Source organism: Drosophila montana, unplaced genomic scaffold (genome assembly GCF_035044405.1).
Source record: "Drosophila montana isolate Dmon_TW-CO22-7 unplaced genomic scaffold, ASM3504440v1 contig_1567_1, whole genome shotgun sequence".
In the NCBI taxonomy this organism is placed as follows: domain Eukaryota; kingdom Metazoa; phylum Arthropoda; class Insecta; order Diptera; family Drosophilidae; genus Drosophila; species Drosophila montana.
In genome coordinates, this window is record NW_026996504.1 from 7871 (window position 1) to 24459 (window position 16589).

At 36.1% G+C, this 16589-nt stretch overlaps 1 protein-coding gene and 1 long non-coding RNA gene across 2 annotated transcripts; one reads left to right on the plus strand and one right to left on the minus strand.

Annotated features, from left to right (window-relative positions):
• Positions 1–407: 407 nt before the first annotated feature.
• Desi (Desiccate) lies at positions 408–3525 on the minus strand. Its single transcript, XM_064698443.1, has 5 exons — positions 3292–3525; positions 2336–2471; positions 2095–2248; positions 1833–2022; positions 408–942 (listed from the first exon to the last, which is right to left on the minus strand). Exons 1-5 carry the CDS (start codon positions 3384–3386, stop codon positions 729–731), a joined length of 789 nt encoding a protein of 262 aa, XP_064554513.1. The 5' UTR covers positions 3387–3525; the 3' UTR covers positions 408–728.
• An 8993-nt stretch (positions 3526–12518) lies between these two features.
• LOC135439691 (uncharacterized) lies at positions 12519–13102 on the plus strand. Its single transcript, XR_010438160.1, has 3 exons — positions 12519–12718; positions 12775–12884; positions 12947–13102. It is a non-coding gene; the product is annotated as an uncharacterized LOC135439691 (long non-coding RNA).
• Positions 13103–16589: the final 3487 nt, after the last annotated feature.

Sequence of the window (16589 nt, forward strand, 5' to 3'; positions counted from 1 at the left end):
TGGATCTTTTGGTATGGAGGTTTCTCTTAGCTTAATAATGTTTTGGTGTCGTGCATATTTATTCTTCTTGCAGATTATAAAGATAAACATTTTTTAATTTTTGGTCTCATAGATGTATGCTGTCTCTTTGATAATAATTGTGGAATGATTCTCAGCTGTGCGCTGGGTTCAGCATATATCCTAGTTGGGTACTTCCGACAAACTTCAATGGAGACATGCACACTAAATTTAGCGCCTAACTCTGTTTATTTTCAAGATAAGATAATAAGTAAAAAAACAGGGATTGCAAATCGACGTTTATCGTTTTATTATTTATTAAAAATTGTTTAAATTCTTGATCTCCGACCGGGGAAAAATAATTAATATCCCTATCTTAGAATCTTTAGCTCTTAAAATCTGTGAGATCAACGCGTTAATACAAAAAAGATAGACGAATGGAGTTTCGGGCAACTCGGTGACTCTAAAGGCTGCTATTGCTGAACAAGAATATATCATTTTTATAGGTACAGGGTACAAAAAGCTGAGTATTTCAAAAGTGAGAATAATTCTCATTCAAATTTTAAAGAATAGAGCTGGTGCTGCTACTCGCAATAGGAAATTTTCTACATAGTAATTTAAATTCAAAAGCTCAATATTTTAATTTTTGATATAAATATCTTTAATTTCCCCTTTCCAAGTCAAAATTGTATCTTTTATATAATATATAATTTATGTTCCTCTAACAAATTTTATGCTTTTTGTTCAGTATCAATTTCTGTAGATTGTAACTTTGCAAGTTTGTGTTTCTTGGGCAGTAATTTCATTAGAATGCTGGTGGCCGATTTACTATCTAACGGGCACGATAGGTAAAGCTCTTCGCAGGCCTTTTCGTTTGTTTCCTTTCCATGTTCCAAAGCTTCTTTTATTGCAGTTCCGTCCAAAAGGTAGTCTACAAGCGAATTTCTATAAATAAAACAGAATTAAAAATTAGTCAATATGTTAACATAATGGTTCCCAACATTGGAAATATATATAAGCAACATCTGATGTTACCCGGTTATGTCCAGGTGAAAATAAAATTGTCCCCCATCGTCAAAAGGGGCAGTGAGTAAGGAAAATCCTATTTAACAATTTACATTGATATTATTGTTTTGGTTCCCCGATGAGGACGAAAAGTGAACTTTTACCAATTTAACTTTGGATTCTAGCAACACAGGTTGGAGGAAAGGTGAGTAATAAAAAAATTGAAAAAAAAATAAGTTCGATCCAATTGGATTCAAACCCGTACCGACCGCAATACTTGCCACCACCTCCACTCGATAGCCATAACAACAATTCATTTTCGACGAGAAAAAGCGAATTCAAATAGCTATAAAATGAAAGGTACCTGATATGTATATACTATTTTAGAAACTACATGTCAAATTTGATAACTCTAGCTCTTGAAACAAAAGAAATTTGCTCAAAAACCAGGATTTCGATAACGATTTTTATCGATTGCTTAGAAATTGGACGAGTTATCGGATATCGGAAACAAACTCGTTCTAATCATTTCAAGTCTTTAGCTCTTAGGTTCTGAGCTCCTTGCGATCATACATACGGACGGACGAACAGACAGGCGGGTTTGGCTAGATCGACTCGGCTGTTGCTGCTGTTCAAGAATATATGTACCTTGTGTGATCGGAATGCCTCCTTCTGCCTGTTACATACATTTGTAGAAATATTTTCTATCCTTTTCAGGGGTAACAAATTGCACTCACAATATTATAAATATATTTTTTTATTAAAAGGTTTCACTAATTCAGTACGCAAACAAAAAGACAAATACTTACGTTTAGCATTTTTTAACTTACCTGGAAAGCATGTGAATAAATTCATCCACTTGGTCGGATACTCCAGACTTTATATTCTTTTCCGTAGACCGCACATAGCCACAGACCGCGCGTTGCATGCAGCTTGTTGAATCAATGTTATTTTGGCCAAGCACATTTTCAATTTTGCTTATCATACTGCTTAATGAATCCAAGTCATTTTCGTCCTCACCTACATACGTATGCATAGTATTGTCAGTATTGTGAATGACTAACACGATTGAAGTGTAAATTTTCTACTTACTACGTCCATAGCCACCGTAACCACCATGAAATGCTGACAATATTTTTGGTATGAGAATTATTGCACCAATACCTACAAGGGTGCCAAGCACAACCCCACCTAGATCCAGTTTAATGGGATTATACGCAGAAAGTCCTGAGCTACTAGGGTACCCCTATATTTAATTAAGTATGTTCACCATAAAGAAATGTATATGAAATATAACAAATTTGTATTAAAGACTCTAATTTTAAAGACATACATTTAAGCTTCCATAACCAGTCGTGTAGCCAAGCCGTTCCAGTCTATCTTTTGTTGACGCAGTTTCCGGCTCATTCAGCCGAGTTTTGTTTTCATTCTCATATGTTCGACTCCATTGCGTATTTTCTGTGTAAGTTCTGAAAATCAATATTACATTACACCAAAAACTTGACATCCTTTTTAGGTTAAAAAGCGTGTATCGAGTTGCCATTAAAAACATTTTAACTTCCTTCTAAACATATACATATATACAATTTAAACTTCACACACGCCGCTATATACTTTTCCCCTAGCCCAAGGCATAAATGTGGCACTTAAATGTGTGTAAATAAATGAAGGGCATTACTCTACCTTCAAAATGCGATTTTCCAATTTTTGGGGGTTGGGCTATGTATCTAAGAAGTGAAATCTTCTTATTCTTTGTATACTATATAAGAAAAAATATATACCAAGTTTGGAGTATCTGGCTTTGGTAATTTTTGAATTATGCTTAAAAAATAAAATCTCAAAATGGATTTTTTATTGATATAATATCATGAAAATAATGGAAATATCGAAAAACAAGATTAACATATGCTAAAATATATATTTCTAATTTCAAGTTTGTAGTTTTCGAGACCAGCCTCCACTTGCGCAAAATCATTTGGTATATCCGCGTCATACAGTTAATTTTTTTGACATGACCACTAAGAGACAAGCAAAGTGCGGACAAATAGTATCATCGCCGACATAAAGCGTAGATAAATTTTTAGTCACAGTTTGAAGTAAAGTTTTAAAGGGTTACAGTCTTGAAGTCACAACCAAATAATCAGAAGATTCTTTTCATTTGATTTAATCGGTAATTACACTGTGACGACCATTTGCGAACTTAAATGAAACTTCTGATCATTAAAAAGTTGGGCAATACCAGCGACATATACATATATGTATTTGAGTATATCTATTTAGCAAACTCACTTTGGTTTGCTTTCAAATTTTGGAATCCCTTCTGCAATGCTTAGGAAAAACAATATGCAACTAAGGTGCAGAACGGATAACTTTTTAGTATCCATTCCGAAATTTATTGTGAGGTTTTCCTTGTGTGTTGTTTTCCGCCCGCAAGTGTGGCCTCAGCTCTGCGACTTTAAATTTCAAACTAGTAATTTTTAATATGTCTTCGTTCATATTTATATGCGCGCAAGAAACTGAATATGTTTAGTGCGTTACTTAACGATTCCAGCAATTTGTAAAAAATATAAATAGTAAGGCAAGTGCTGACTATTATTCGGTTTATGCATGTGTACATGCACACATGCATATACATATATAAAACATATACAGCTGTTAGGTATATACTCGTATTCTTGTAAGCAGGTTGTCGCACATAAAGTACTAAGTCTAAAAGGAAATCATTGTAGCACAACGACAAGCTATTACATCTACACTAGCATACCTAAGTATAAACAAACTCACTACATAAAACATGCCTTAACACATTCTCTTCATGCACAAGCCATACTCAATTATTTTACAATATACATACAGAATGTGTGTATGTCTGAAATAACTTAAAGCGACATTAAATTACACCATATTTAAGTATGGGCTTGTGACTATAATGCGCACCAACATCTTTGACAGTAGTTGGAATATGTGGAAGTCTTTGCACCTGCAACTCGCACAATCTTAGCATGCACTCGACCAAAAAATTTCTGGTATTAAGTCACTGACTGTTTCGCTACAGCGCTTCCTATTAAGTACTTATTTGTATATTTTTTTTTTCATTCAATTACAAAATTGTTGACAGCTTTATGTCGAAATTTCCGAATCAAAGGTGTTCTTCTTATTGGTATAATCGACATCGTCAATCTTTCATCATGGGGATTTTGTTACTGGAAATGCTTCAGTCTTTGCAAAATTGTTGACAGCTTTATGTCGAAATTTCCGAATCAAAGGTGTTCTTCTTATTGGTATAATCGACATCGTCAATCTTTCATCATGGGGATTTTGTTACTGGAAATGCCATTACTTAATAAATAAAAAATTAATTGTATTTCAAAGCTCTAGTTATTAATATATTTATACCTAATTGTCAAATTTAAATCTTTAAAAATTGATACAGTAAGCTATAAACTGCGTCAATCCCAGAACCTATAAGCGCTAGAAACTTGAAATTGTCTTCATAAGTTTTCCTTGTTTCCGCGCAGTACGAGTTTGTTTCCGATAATCAATAACTTTCTCGATTTCAAAGCTATCGATAAAAATCAATATCAAAAAACTTTCATTTTATATATCTCGCTACCCCGCCTTTGGTCTGTAGCTATAAATAAAATAAATAAATAAATTAATTTTAATGAAAATGTCTATTTGAGAATATACGAATATCCTATGGCACAATAAAATCTCACGCTGAAATTGTCAATAAGATTTTATCGGTTAAAAAACAAAGAGTTATTAAAGAAAATGTGTGATTATATTGTTCAATGTGCATTTCAAGCAGCGGACTCGGAGATTTAGCTATTATTGAGACCAAAATTGAGTTCTATAACTGCGGAAAAGTGATAGAAACACCTGCCTAGAGTCCAGTCTTAATAAAGTCGTTAAAAAACGATACATTCGATGAAAACCAAATTAAATGGACCTATACAGCTCCACCAATCTTCTAGGGTTTCCAGCGGTGACAGCTTTGAGGCCGCTATTTGGGATGCCACGTGGGGCTATAGATTCGTTGGCATTCAGCTATGCAGCATTTCTATAGAGTTCATTGTTGACTGTTAACTTCTTTGGTAACTAAAAATTGGGCGACGATCTTAACCGTTGTATCGCACGTTTTTCAGCGTGGCACTATTTATACGCTTTGGCAATCTTTTCGTTTCACCAGGCTAAGGGTCGGTTAGGATTTTCACCCTTCGGAACCTTAATCGTTGAGGAATTGCATACGCAGGTCATGGTCTCTTTTATCGCGACAGCCGAGCTGTTGACTGAAAAGGTGTTTGGCTAATTTTCAACGTATTGTGGGTTGATTAATGAGTGTCTTTGCTTTCAAGTTAGGAGATGCCTGGTCACTGTCTGTATAAGAATCGGACACTTAAATCCATCGACATTCTTTTCTTCTAATTCAATTACTCTTATATTCAATCAAATAGTACTTTATTCGAGAGCGTTTTAGGATATTTTAATATATCGGAACCCCTTTAGAAATGGATTTGAATTAAGTATGAATAATTCTTAGTTGAAGCTTAAAATATGGTCGACTAAAGATCATCAAGTACTTTAATCTATCCCAAATGTTCTCAATCCATTCTGATTTTTTTTAATCTAGTCGTTTGTATATAGATATTGTGGGGCAGCAACTAGGGTGCCACCCCACAATCGGGGTTTTAATTAAATATTGATGTTATAATTCAATTTGTCTAGAAGCTCAGAATATATGGTTAGGACCGTATAGGAAATAATGTTGTTATTAATATTAATTTGAATGCAACGGAAATCAGCCTTAGCAAACATGCGGATCTGATCGGCTGCCCACGACTGCTGCTCATGTATCACTCCCTCCACTGCGGCTCAAACATATGTTATGTTACATAATATACATATTCACTTTGCAGTAGAACTAACAGGGTACATTGTACCCGTTATGCAAATTAGGATAAATTCTGAATGCTAATTTAAACGCAGCGGATGCATTTTATTAAAACCCAAAGTAAGGAAATATGTTAAAAGTAAACATATTCCAGGGACAACAACTTTAAGACGCTCCCCGTACATTCGGACTGTCACTCCCATATTCCAAAGGAGAGAATCAACAATGATAACGGTTATCATTTTAATTGATATGTAAGAGAATCTTAAGTCAAAATATATATATGTACATGTTTATATATATATTACCATATAAATATACATATATATATAATATATATATATATATATATATATATATATATATATATATATATATATATATACTAGCGGGTATAACCCGGCCTTGCCGTGGCATGTATAAAATATATTTTCTCAAAAAGCTTTAAAAATGATTTTGACACTGATCGGACGGTAAACATACAAACTTTCATACAAACGTTTTCCTCTAATATACCTTTGTTGCTGGTGGAATTTCCCAAATTGCTGAAACACGTATTCATTAAGTTCTTATGTAGAGCTTGAAAATAAGCAAATCGGACATAACTTAAAACTTCACCAAACAATCGTTGAATTGCACTTTCCACCGATATAGCTTTGAATTTGCAAAAATGTGAAACACATGTCAAATGAATTTTTATTCAGATCCATGGAAATGAACTTGAGGGCGAAACGCCGCCCACCAAATCTTTGACCCCCATTTCCACCAAAGAGGGATGGATTTCCCAAACATTTCGAAATACTCATCTATAAATTTTGACAAAGATCATTGAAAATGTTTTTGTAGCCAAACGGATGGTAATCAAAAAACTTTCAAACAACCATGTTCCGCCAATTTACCACTGTTGCGAGCAGCCAAAACATATTTTCTTTAATAACTTCTTTGTTTCTTAACCGATCTTGATGAAATTCAAAAGTAGATCTTATTGTACTATAGAATATGCGTGTATTCTCAAAAAGACAATTGTATTAAAATTGTGGCTTAAATTGGAGGGCAATACAAATTGGTGTTTATACCCTGAACCCATTAGAAATGGGTAAAAAAGGTATAATGTAATTGTGCAAATGTATGTAACAGGCAGAAGGAAGCATCTCCGACCCCATAAAGCTAGCCATGTCCGTCTTTCTGTCCGTCCGTCGTGAAAGAATTAAATGGAAATTTTAATTGTTTATGAAAATACTTCTGAAATTAATTTTAATTGTATGTGTTAAATATGTGAATATGTCACTATATACATGTTATAAGTTTGATGCCAAGCGGAAGGTTCATAGTTGTAGGTTTTTTGAAGATAGTTTTGAAGCCAATCTGTAAAACAATTGACCTCTATTTCTATTTTAAAGGAGCTGGAAAGTTGTCAGTCAAGACAACAGTTATATAAATTAACACGCGCAACAAAGTTGTTGCTGAGTTCGCCGCGGTACCGGATGCCCATGGTGCAACGGTCAGCAAATTCTGGCTTTTGAACGGGCAACGATACTCGATACCCTCGCATGCGCGCGCTGTGTGACCAGCGATGGACGGTCACGACACGCTGACTGAGCGAGCTGCCGGCAATTTTGGGGGCAATCCAGAGCTTCGAGGGATAGGCTAAGATATGTTATAGTTTAGTTTTAATAAGTGAGCTCCAGCGCCGATATCCGCATCATTCAAATAAAGTGACGCGTGTGATAAAAACGAAAAACATAAAAAATACGAACAAATACAGAATCAAATTCCGCCGGTATCAATCAGAATCAAATGCAGCGACCGTGAATCAGGCTAGGAAAAAACATGTAATTGAGAAGCAAAGTCTTGTAAAATTTTGATTAAAACAAACTAAAGGAACATAAGTGTTACCTTGTTCCCTGCCAAATAGAACATATGACACATTTTGATTTTCTACACAAAAAAATTAATGAGTAGCGACGAAGATTTAATTTCTAGCTACAGAGAAAGAATCGCCGTAGCTAAGACACCTAGCGCGGTTAAGAGCCCGATCAGACCGACAATAACGGACTACAGAAACGCAGTTGCAGGCCTTAGCCAAGAGAGCATACCTAGTATTGACCTTAACCACGAAAATAGCGGATTTGCAAACCGGGCATATAGCGGAAACAACAACCTTTGCTTTAGCAAGAACACGTACCAAGTAGCCGATCAAGTTCGAACCGTGTTAGCAATGACACCAACACTGTGAAATATAGCAGAAACAACACCCCTTGCTTTAGCAAGAACATGTACCAGATAACTGATCAAGACTCGATCCGCGTTAGCAAAGTCACCAACACTGGTGCCAACCCAACTAAGAGAAACATGAATGACGAATAGATCAAAAGCATGGAGGCCGCTTTCAATGTGGCCCTATTGCAACAAAGAAATGAATTCGAAGAAAAATTAAGAATACTCAGAAAAAAGAGGCTTAATACAGCTGACCTTTAGGTCGAAATATCAGCCAGTGTCTGTCAACAGGGACGTCAGATGTGACAAGCTCTCGACATGGGGAAATCAATGCCCGATTTTGACGGTAGTCTAGAAAAGTATGTTTCTTGGCGTCTCGCCGCCCATGCAGCAAATGAAATATTTGCGCCATATGTGGGCAGCAGCAGACATTACCCAGCTGTAGGTATTATAAGGAATAAAATTAAAGGCGATGCAGATGCCACGCGCGCATCGTACAACACAGTGCTAAATTTCACCGCAATAATAGCTCGTCTAGATTTTACCTATGCAGACAACGTCACGTCATAACTCAAGAGCTAGGACTTTTAAGGCAAGGAGAACTCCCCCTCCTTAAATATTTTGATAATATCCAAAGGAAGCTAACGCTTCTTAACAACAAAACAATCATGACAGAGGTGCTGTGTCCACCGCTGTGCTGAACAAAAAATTCGGAGAATACGCTCTTCACACGTTTGTCTCCGGGCTTAAAAAGTCCCTGAGAAACGTTGTATTCCCAGCGCAACCTCGCGATCTGCCCTCGGCGTTAGCCTTAGCTCAAGAAGCAGAGGCTAGCAACGATCGCGGTATGTTCGCAGCAAGCTTCGCTAGACACATGGAGAAGAAAGCGCAAAAACCATCTGATCAAAAGAAACAGAACTGGCGCAATAACACTAACAGAACCATAACGATAATCCATCCCAAGTGGGCCAGCTAAAGAATCCGCATTATACCAAGATCCAGGGGGGTGACCAAAATCAAACAGGTGCAGATCCGGCCAGTAACAAACAGCGTTTACAGCCTCAAAGCCCAAACCCCCAAAGACAGCCCGCAACCGAGCCTATGGAAATAGACTCGTCATCTCGGTATAAACAACCGACCAGCTACCAACAGGGTAAATCAGGCAACTCTAAGCGAAGCCAGAAAATAAACAACACCTCGCAGGAACCTGCAAGTGACCCGGAATATGAGTCAACGACCGAAGCCGTTGCCACAAAAGTTGACCGTGACCTCTCTGATGCCGAAAGTTGCAATTTTTTAGGGGTTGCTCCCTGCTACCGTTCGTCACGCGAGTAGTAGCAGGGCGTACAATCAGGTTGCTCGTGGACACAGGGGCTTCGAAAGACAACATCAAGCCACTCCCCGAGCTAAGACACCTAGTGCCAGTTGAAACCCCTTTCCAGGTAAAATCCATACATGGCAGCACAAAGATTGGGCAGAAATGTCTCATTTACTCATTCCAAGTAAAATCATATTTTTTTTAATAGATACCCATAAAAATTTTGACGGCATTATAAGCCTCGATCTCCTGAAAAAAGTCAATGCCACCATTGACTTTACTAATAATCAAATTAAAACAAGCTACGGCTCAGAACCCATCCTTTTCGCAAGTTCTATCCTAATGTAAATTTTATTCAAATTGACGACGCCGATGTTCCGACAGCCGTCCGCGAGTCATTTACAAAAATGATTAAAGAAAGCATAAAAGCATTTGCAGACCCTAACGAGCCTCTGCCATATAACATCAACCAAAGCAACGATTAGAACAAACCATGGGCGTCGCGAATTTTTTTAATGCAGAAGTTAAACAACTTCTAGCTAACGGCATTATTCGGCCCTCAAAGTCTCCCTACAACAACCCGACTTGGGTCGTTGACAAAAAGGGAATTGACGAAAATGGTCTACGAAAAAAGAGACTTGTTATTGGTTTCAGGAAACTGAATCAAAACACGATCGATGACAAATACCCCATTTCACAATTTCGACAATCTTGTCGAATATGGGCAAGGCTCAGTATTTCATAATACTGGACTTGAAGTCGGGCTTTCGTCAGATCGAACTCGCCGAACAAGACAGAGAGAAAACGGCATTTTCCGTCAACAACGGAAAATATAAGTTTTGCCCCGAGTATTTTCCAGAGGGCCATCGACGATGTCCTCAGAGAGAGGATAAGCCAGTCGTGCTACTTTTAAGTAGACGACGTAATTATCTTCTCTGAAACAAAAGAAGGCCATATTAAGGACATCGATCGGGTCCTTAAAAGCCTTCATGATGCAGGTATGTGGGTCTTCCAGGAGAAGTCCAAGTTTTTTAAAAAAAGCGTAGAATATTTGGGATTCATCGTATCCAGAGATGGGATGGGAAACTAGCAACGGAAGTAGCACTAAATTGCAGAACCTGTTCGATGTCAAAATACAATCGCCACCCTCACCTGTGTTGATAAATTTTCGAAACTCGCCATAGTACATCCAATAGAATCGCGAGAAATAGTGGATATAAAATTTCCAATCTTGCAATTGGTCAACCTTTTCCCTAAAATTACAACAATTTACTGCGGTAACGACAAATTGTTGAGCTCCGAGACAATCAAGTCCGTTCTATTGAACAACTTTAACATCCCCATTGTAACTGCACCCTCACTTCACAGCTCGTCAAACGGGCAAATCGCACCCTCACCGAAATAGCTCGGTATATACAGCTCAATAAACAAATCGACGACACGGTAGAACTAATACTTATGGCCTCAGAAAAGTACAATCGTACAATACACTCGGTAAGAAATAAAATACCTATTGAGGTAATTCATTCAGCTCCCACCAATGAGGAGAGGGACATAAGTGAGAGACTCCAAGAGGCCCAAGGTAAGACCCTAGAGCATGCAAATACAAACGGCTGGGTAATAAACTAACACCCATATGTTCTGAGGAAACTGTAGAGGCAGACCTCGGGACGACGGTCCTTATTAAGGGAAGGGTGGTCCATAAGTACAACCTCCGTTAGACTCAATAGAATCTCTAAGAAACTTTCAGCATTTAAAATAATAAAAACTTTAACACTTTTTAGGTTAGGATTTCGGACAATACTTATAACGATCACCCTGACTTACGTGACCGCCACGACTAAATATACTGACTACTCACACACACGACACATACCCATAGTTGACGGAGATGTGGCGATTTGGGACAGATTCGGACACTTAGGACATACTACAAACGTGTCCTCCTACGAGGATTACGCGGACAGGACGAAACGCGTACTAGACGTATTCACTAAAGAACATATGACCAAATAACTTAACGCCGACCTCGGACGTCTAAACACATTGGGCTTAGGATTCACCATAGACAGGCCAGAAGCATAAATTTGCTAGGCCCCGCCCTAAAGGTGTTTGCAGGGACACCTGACTTCGACGATTGGCAACATTTTAGATTCAAGCAAGGACAGTTAACTGAAGCAGAAAACATACAGGTAGAAATTAATACAAAAATTCAGGAACGAATAAATTCAATCACGGACGCACTTAACTCTATCCACAAGACGGACGAAGCAGATACCGAACACCTATACGAGACTATACTGCCAGAAAACAGGATAATAATAACGTTAGCTAAAATAGACCAATTATCCTGAACAACGTCGACATCCGAGAAGTCATGAGTAAACATCTCGCAAACGTTAGCGAAGCTAGCATTTTAGAAGTATCAGTATTAAGCGTTTTCAAAATAATGACATTTTGAACTTCTTAATTAAGTTCCCAATCCCTCAACTAGTTTGTTAAAAAATCATTGTTTATCCCATACAAAGTAATAAAATAGTTTTAGATTTTGAAGATAGTAACATGGTCGCTGACTGCGGTACGCATACCTTCACCGTGGGGAGCTGCAGAAACGCAGCCAGCACTACCTTCTGCAAGAAGCTGTAATAAGTGTTGCAATATATGCAAAGTATTGACATTTTATATTTAATTAAAAACTCGAGCATGTCAGTGCTGTTTGGTATTTATATTCTGATTGACTTTATTCCAAGTTAAAGACATGTGCTTAGCTTATGGTTAATTCATGTTAACCGGGTGTACTCATACATATGGGCGCTCACTTTCGGAGCGGCTAAAGTGCAAGATCAGCGGTTGTCCATTGGTCAACGGTCTCACGCTGTCTTGGCCTGCTCAAGTGGCATCAAGTTAGTTATGTGCGCAACTCTGTATGTACCCAGCGGACCAACACGCGAGCCTTTAGCGAGAGTCTGCTCACAAATGAGTTCGTATGTAAGCAGAAAACGAGTGGGATACATTTTTATCGCAAAACACTCGCACCCGAGCGTTGCAGTGAGATGTTTGCGATAAAAATGCGGTTAGAGAAAATAGTGTGTTGTTTTTGTTTCAAATATTAATCGTGCTCGGAGAACATCGTCAAGAGAGAGAGAGCTAAAATGTTGTTTCCTACTCAGCCCGAAAAATATGTGTTTTTGGGGGTTGAAAAATTCTTTTGTTCTCTTTTCTATTCTCCGACGAAGCGAGCAGAGACGTGGTAAAGTGAACAGTGAAAATTGCATTTCTGTAGAGAGGTAAGTAATTAACAAGTGTTTATTAATAACTAAACTATTTCCTATTGCCCTGAAAGTGCTCCTTGCGCCAGATAATAACGGATGATGTTGCAAGACAATGATCCCGGCGTGGGACGGAATTAAAAAATGTGTTTTAGAGGCCTTCGAATTACATTGGCAATACAGAGTAAGCATTACTTTTATAACATGTATATGTGCAAATTAATATTATTTTGTTATTGTCTATAGATGGATTTACACATACACATTGTGATATCATTTGCGACAGTTTGGTCCGCTGGGTATGTATGCGCATGTGTATGTGCATACATATATACGATTATATTTATGCTATGCGCTTGAGTATGTTCTTCTTTCATATTTGTTTATACTTGCACTTGCAACATTATAAATGTGTAGATATTTAATGAATTTAATTATAATAAAATTGTTTGTTTGTTTTTCTTTTTTTTTTTTGTTTCATATAAAAATTGTAAAATGTAATAAAAATTGGTTAAAATTATATGAATTTAAGAAATGATTAAAAATATAAAAAGTTAAATGCTTAAAAAAATGCATTATAATAATGTGTTCTTTCTTGAAAAACATTTTTTTAAATGCTTAAAAATATGCAATTTAATTTTTTTTTTCTTTTGACTGATCAGGCCGCTGTATATATATATATATATATATATAATTTTGTATTTTAAAATGTATTTGTTTTAGTATATGGCTATACTAAAATGATTAATTAATTAAAATGTTTATTCTATCCTTGTGAACTGTTTGTTTCTTATTTTTATTGTTTGAGATTATAATGTTATCTCTTTCTCCTATTTCCGACACAGTATACGGACCTGTATATTTAAAATCTAATTTATGTCCCGATTCGATTTTTAATAAAACTTTATATCCTATTGATATATCTATGTTTCTTACTTTCTGATCATATATTTCCTTATTTTTTTTTATGTTCTTCGATCATTATTTTAGCTCTTTTACATATATTATATATTTTTTTACTTTCCTTTGCGTAATCATCTATATTAAAAATTGCTATCTATACTATTGAATTGTTTTGGTAACTTATTTGTCTTACCAATTACTAGCTCATATGGACAATAAGTATTGCCATAGAGGGGGTCGTTTTGAAACAGTAAACGAAATATTGAAGCCATACGTCCCAATCAGTTTTATCAACTGATATGTATGATCGTATGTATTCATTAAAAGTTCTATGAATTCTTTTGACTGTTCCAACTGTCTGGTGGTGGTGTGCGTTGGATATTATCTTTAATCTTTAAACATTTGCACAAATCACTAATTATTGAATTTTTGTATTCTGTTCCCATGTCTGTAATGAACGTCTTCATTGGACCGTACTTCAGAAAAAAAGATTCAAATATAGCTTTAGCGACAGTGTTTGCGCTTTTGTTTGCAATAGGTATGGCATCAAGATATTTTGTTAAGTCTCATATCAGTGTAACTGCATATTCATTGTCTTGCTCTGATTTTGGGAGTGGACCGATCGTGTCTTTTATTACTCTATTAAAAGCATTGATTGAAATTTCTGTAATTGTTAAAGGAGTTTTTGTGTGTGTTGTCACTTTTGATTTTTGACATTTTTGACACTTTCGTATGTACTCAGTAATATATCGAGTAATCGATAAAAATCGATATCGAAATCCGGTTTTTTGAGCAATTTCGGCAAATAATATGAGCTAGAGTCACCAAACTTGACATATAGCTCCTAGAATAGTATATATATATCAAGTATCTTTCATTTTATACCTATTGCCACCTCTCCGCTACCACCACAAAGCTATAAATCAAGTTAATTATCCAACTTGTATTGCCTATCAATTTAAGCCACAATTTATATGCAATTGACTTTTTGAGAATACACAAATATTCTATATTCTATTCTACAATAAGATGTACTGTCGAAAATTTCATTAAGATCAGTTAAGAAACACAAAAGTTATGTACGCACGTGTTAGCAGCATAGCTGCTGCGAAAATTACACATACACATACATATACACATACACACATTCATGAGTGTTTGCTTTGAATTCTATCAACAGCATTGCAATTGCGATTGTATCGTTTTCTGTGCTGCTATTTTAATTGATTTTTTTTCGCATTAAAGCTCAATTATTGGTGTGGCCCTTGAGTAGAGGCAGCGGTAAGTGGTGCGGTTAGTTGCGAGTTCGAACCAAGGGAACATTTTTTTATTTTTATTTTCATTTTTCTTTATGACTACTAAATCAAACGAGCGCGTAGCGCGAGCTGCATTTGGTGTTCGAAGAAGAGTGTTCAGGGTATCCCCTAGTCGGGAGCTCCCAAACCTGTTACTTGTTTTTACATAATCTTGTTATGTGACGAGAATAGTCGGCAACATTTCTTATGAAACGTCTATAATAATTGCAAAATGCAACGAATCTTCTAGCGCTGTCCGCATCATGTGGGACTGGGTACTTTTTCATGACGTCGTATTTTTTGTCGTCTGGCAAGATTCCTTTATCAGTGCATTAGTGTCCCATAAAAAATGAACATTCTTCAGGAAGTAACGTCAGGTTGTATTTCCTACATTTCTCAAAAACATCAGCTGAGATTTTAAGCATATGTTTTTCGGAACAACCTATAACTATTAGATCATCCATGTAAAGGAATGCTTGAGAAGGTTCAAGTCCAGAGAATGCAATAGTCATCATTCTCTGAAATGAATTTGGCGCTATTTTTAAACCGAAAAGTAATCGCGTAAAGCTATATAAGCCATTGCTCGTTGAAAATGACGTTATATTTCTTGAACTTTCTTCAAGTTAAATTTGGTGAAAACCTGACATTAGTTGATCTAAAATATCATCAATTCTAGGTACTGGAAATTTATCAGAAAACAGTTTTTTATTAATCTGACGATAGTCACTTACTAATCGCCATTTCTTATCTTCTGAGCCTGGAAGTGCTTTCTTTGGAACTAGTAAAAGTGGGCTATTGTATTCTGACACTGATGGTTCGACAATTTTGTCGGAGATTAATTTTCTTACTTGTTTTTGAATTTCTTCTACCTGGCTATGCGGGCTTCGATAATTTTTTATATAAATCGGTTCAGTATCCTTCAACCTCAATTTTTGTTTATAAAAATTATTTGTTGTTATAGATTCGGCTTCAAGTCCGAATACATCACTATATTTGGTGCATAGTTCTATTAATTGTGGTTTAAATTGTTTTGGAAAGTTTTTACTAATTGAGCTATTACTGATTTTTTTCCGTTTTCTGGAGTAGTTTGAACTACATCGTAGTTCGAAAGTGGATCAAAGTTTAGATTATTTATATTGATTAATTAGTCTTTATTGGTCGTATTTAATAATCGGACAAATGTATTTTGTTGTGTTGCCACTGTATTTGCAACGTATATTCCAGGTTGAATTTCCTGATTTGGGATTGATATACTATCTGCACTTGAAGTTAGTTTAATTTTTCGGACAACTTCTGATCTTGCTGTAAGAAGTATTGAATTGTTACCAGAACTGTATGTTATTGGAACATAAATTTGTACATTTATATTGTTTGGTCTAATTATAAACCAATTTTCGGACGGGTCTAGGTGTATTTTGCAATGAAGACCTTTAATGAAATCTATGCCTATTATTCCGTCACACGGTATAGCGAAACTTGCATCAACTATATGAAAATTGTGAGGAATTATATATTTGTCTGCTTGTAGCTCTATTGGAGCGAGGCCTTTGGATTTTATGATTCCTTGACCTATACCTTGAATGTATATAGTGTTATTTAATTGGATTTCATTAAAGTCATCGGAATCTTCTTTTAGAATTGAGAAATCTGCACCAGTATTTATTCAAAATATCAATTTCTTTCCTGAATCT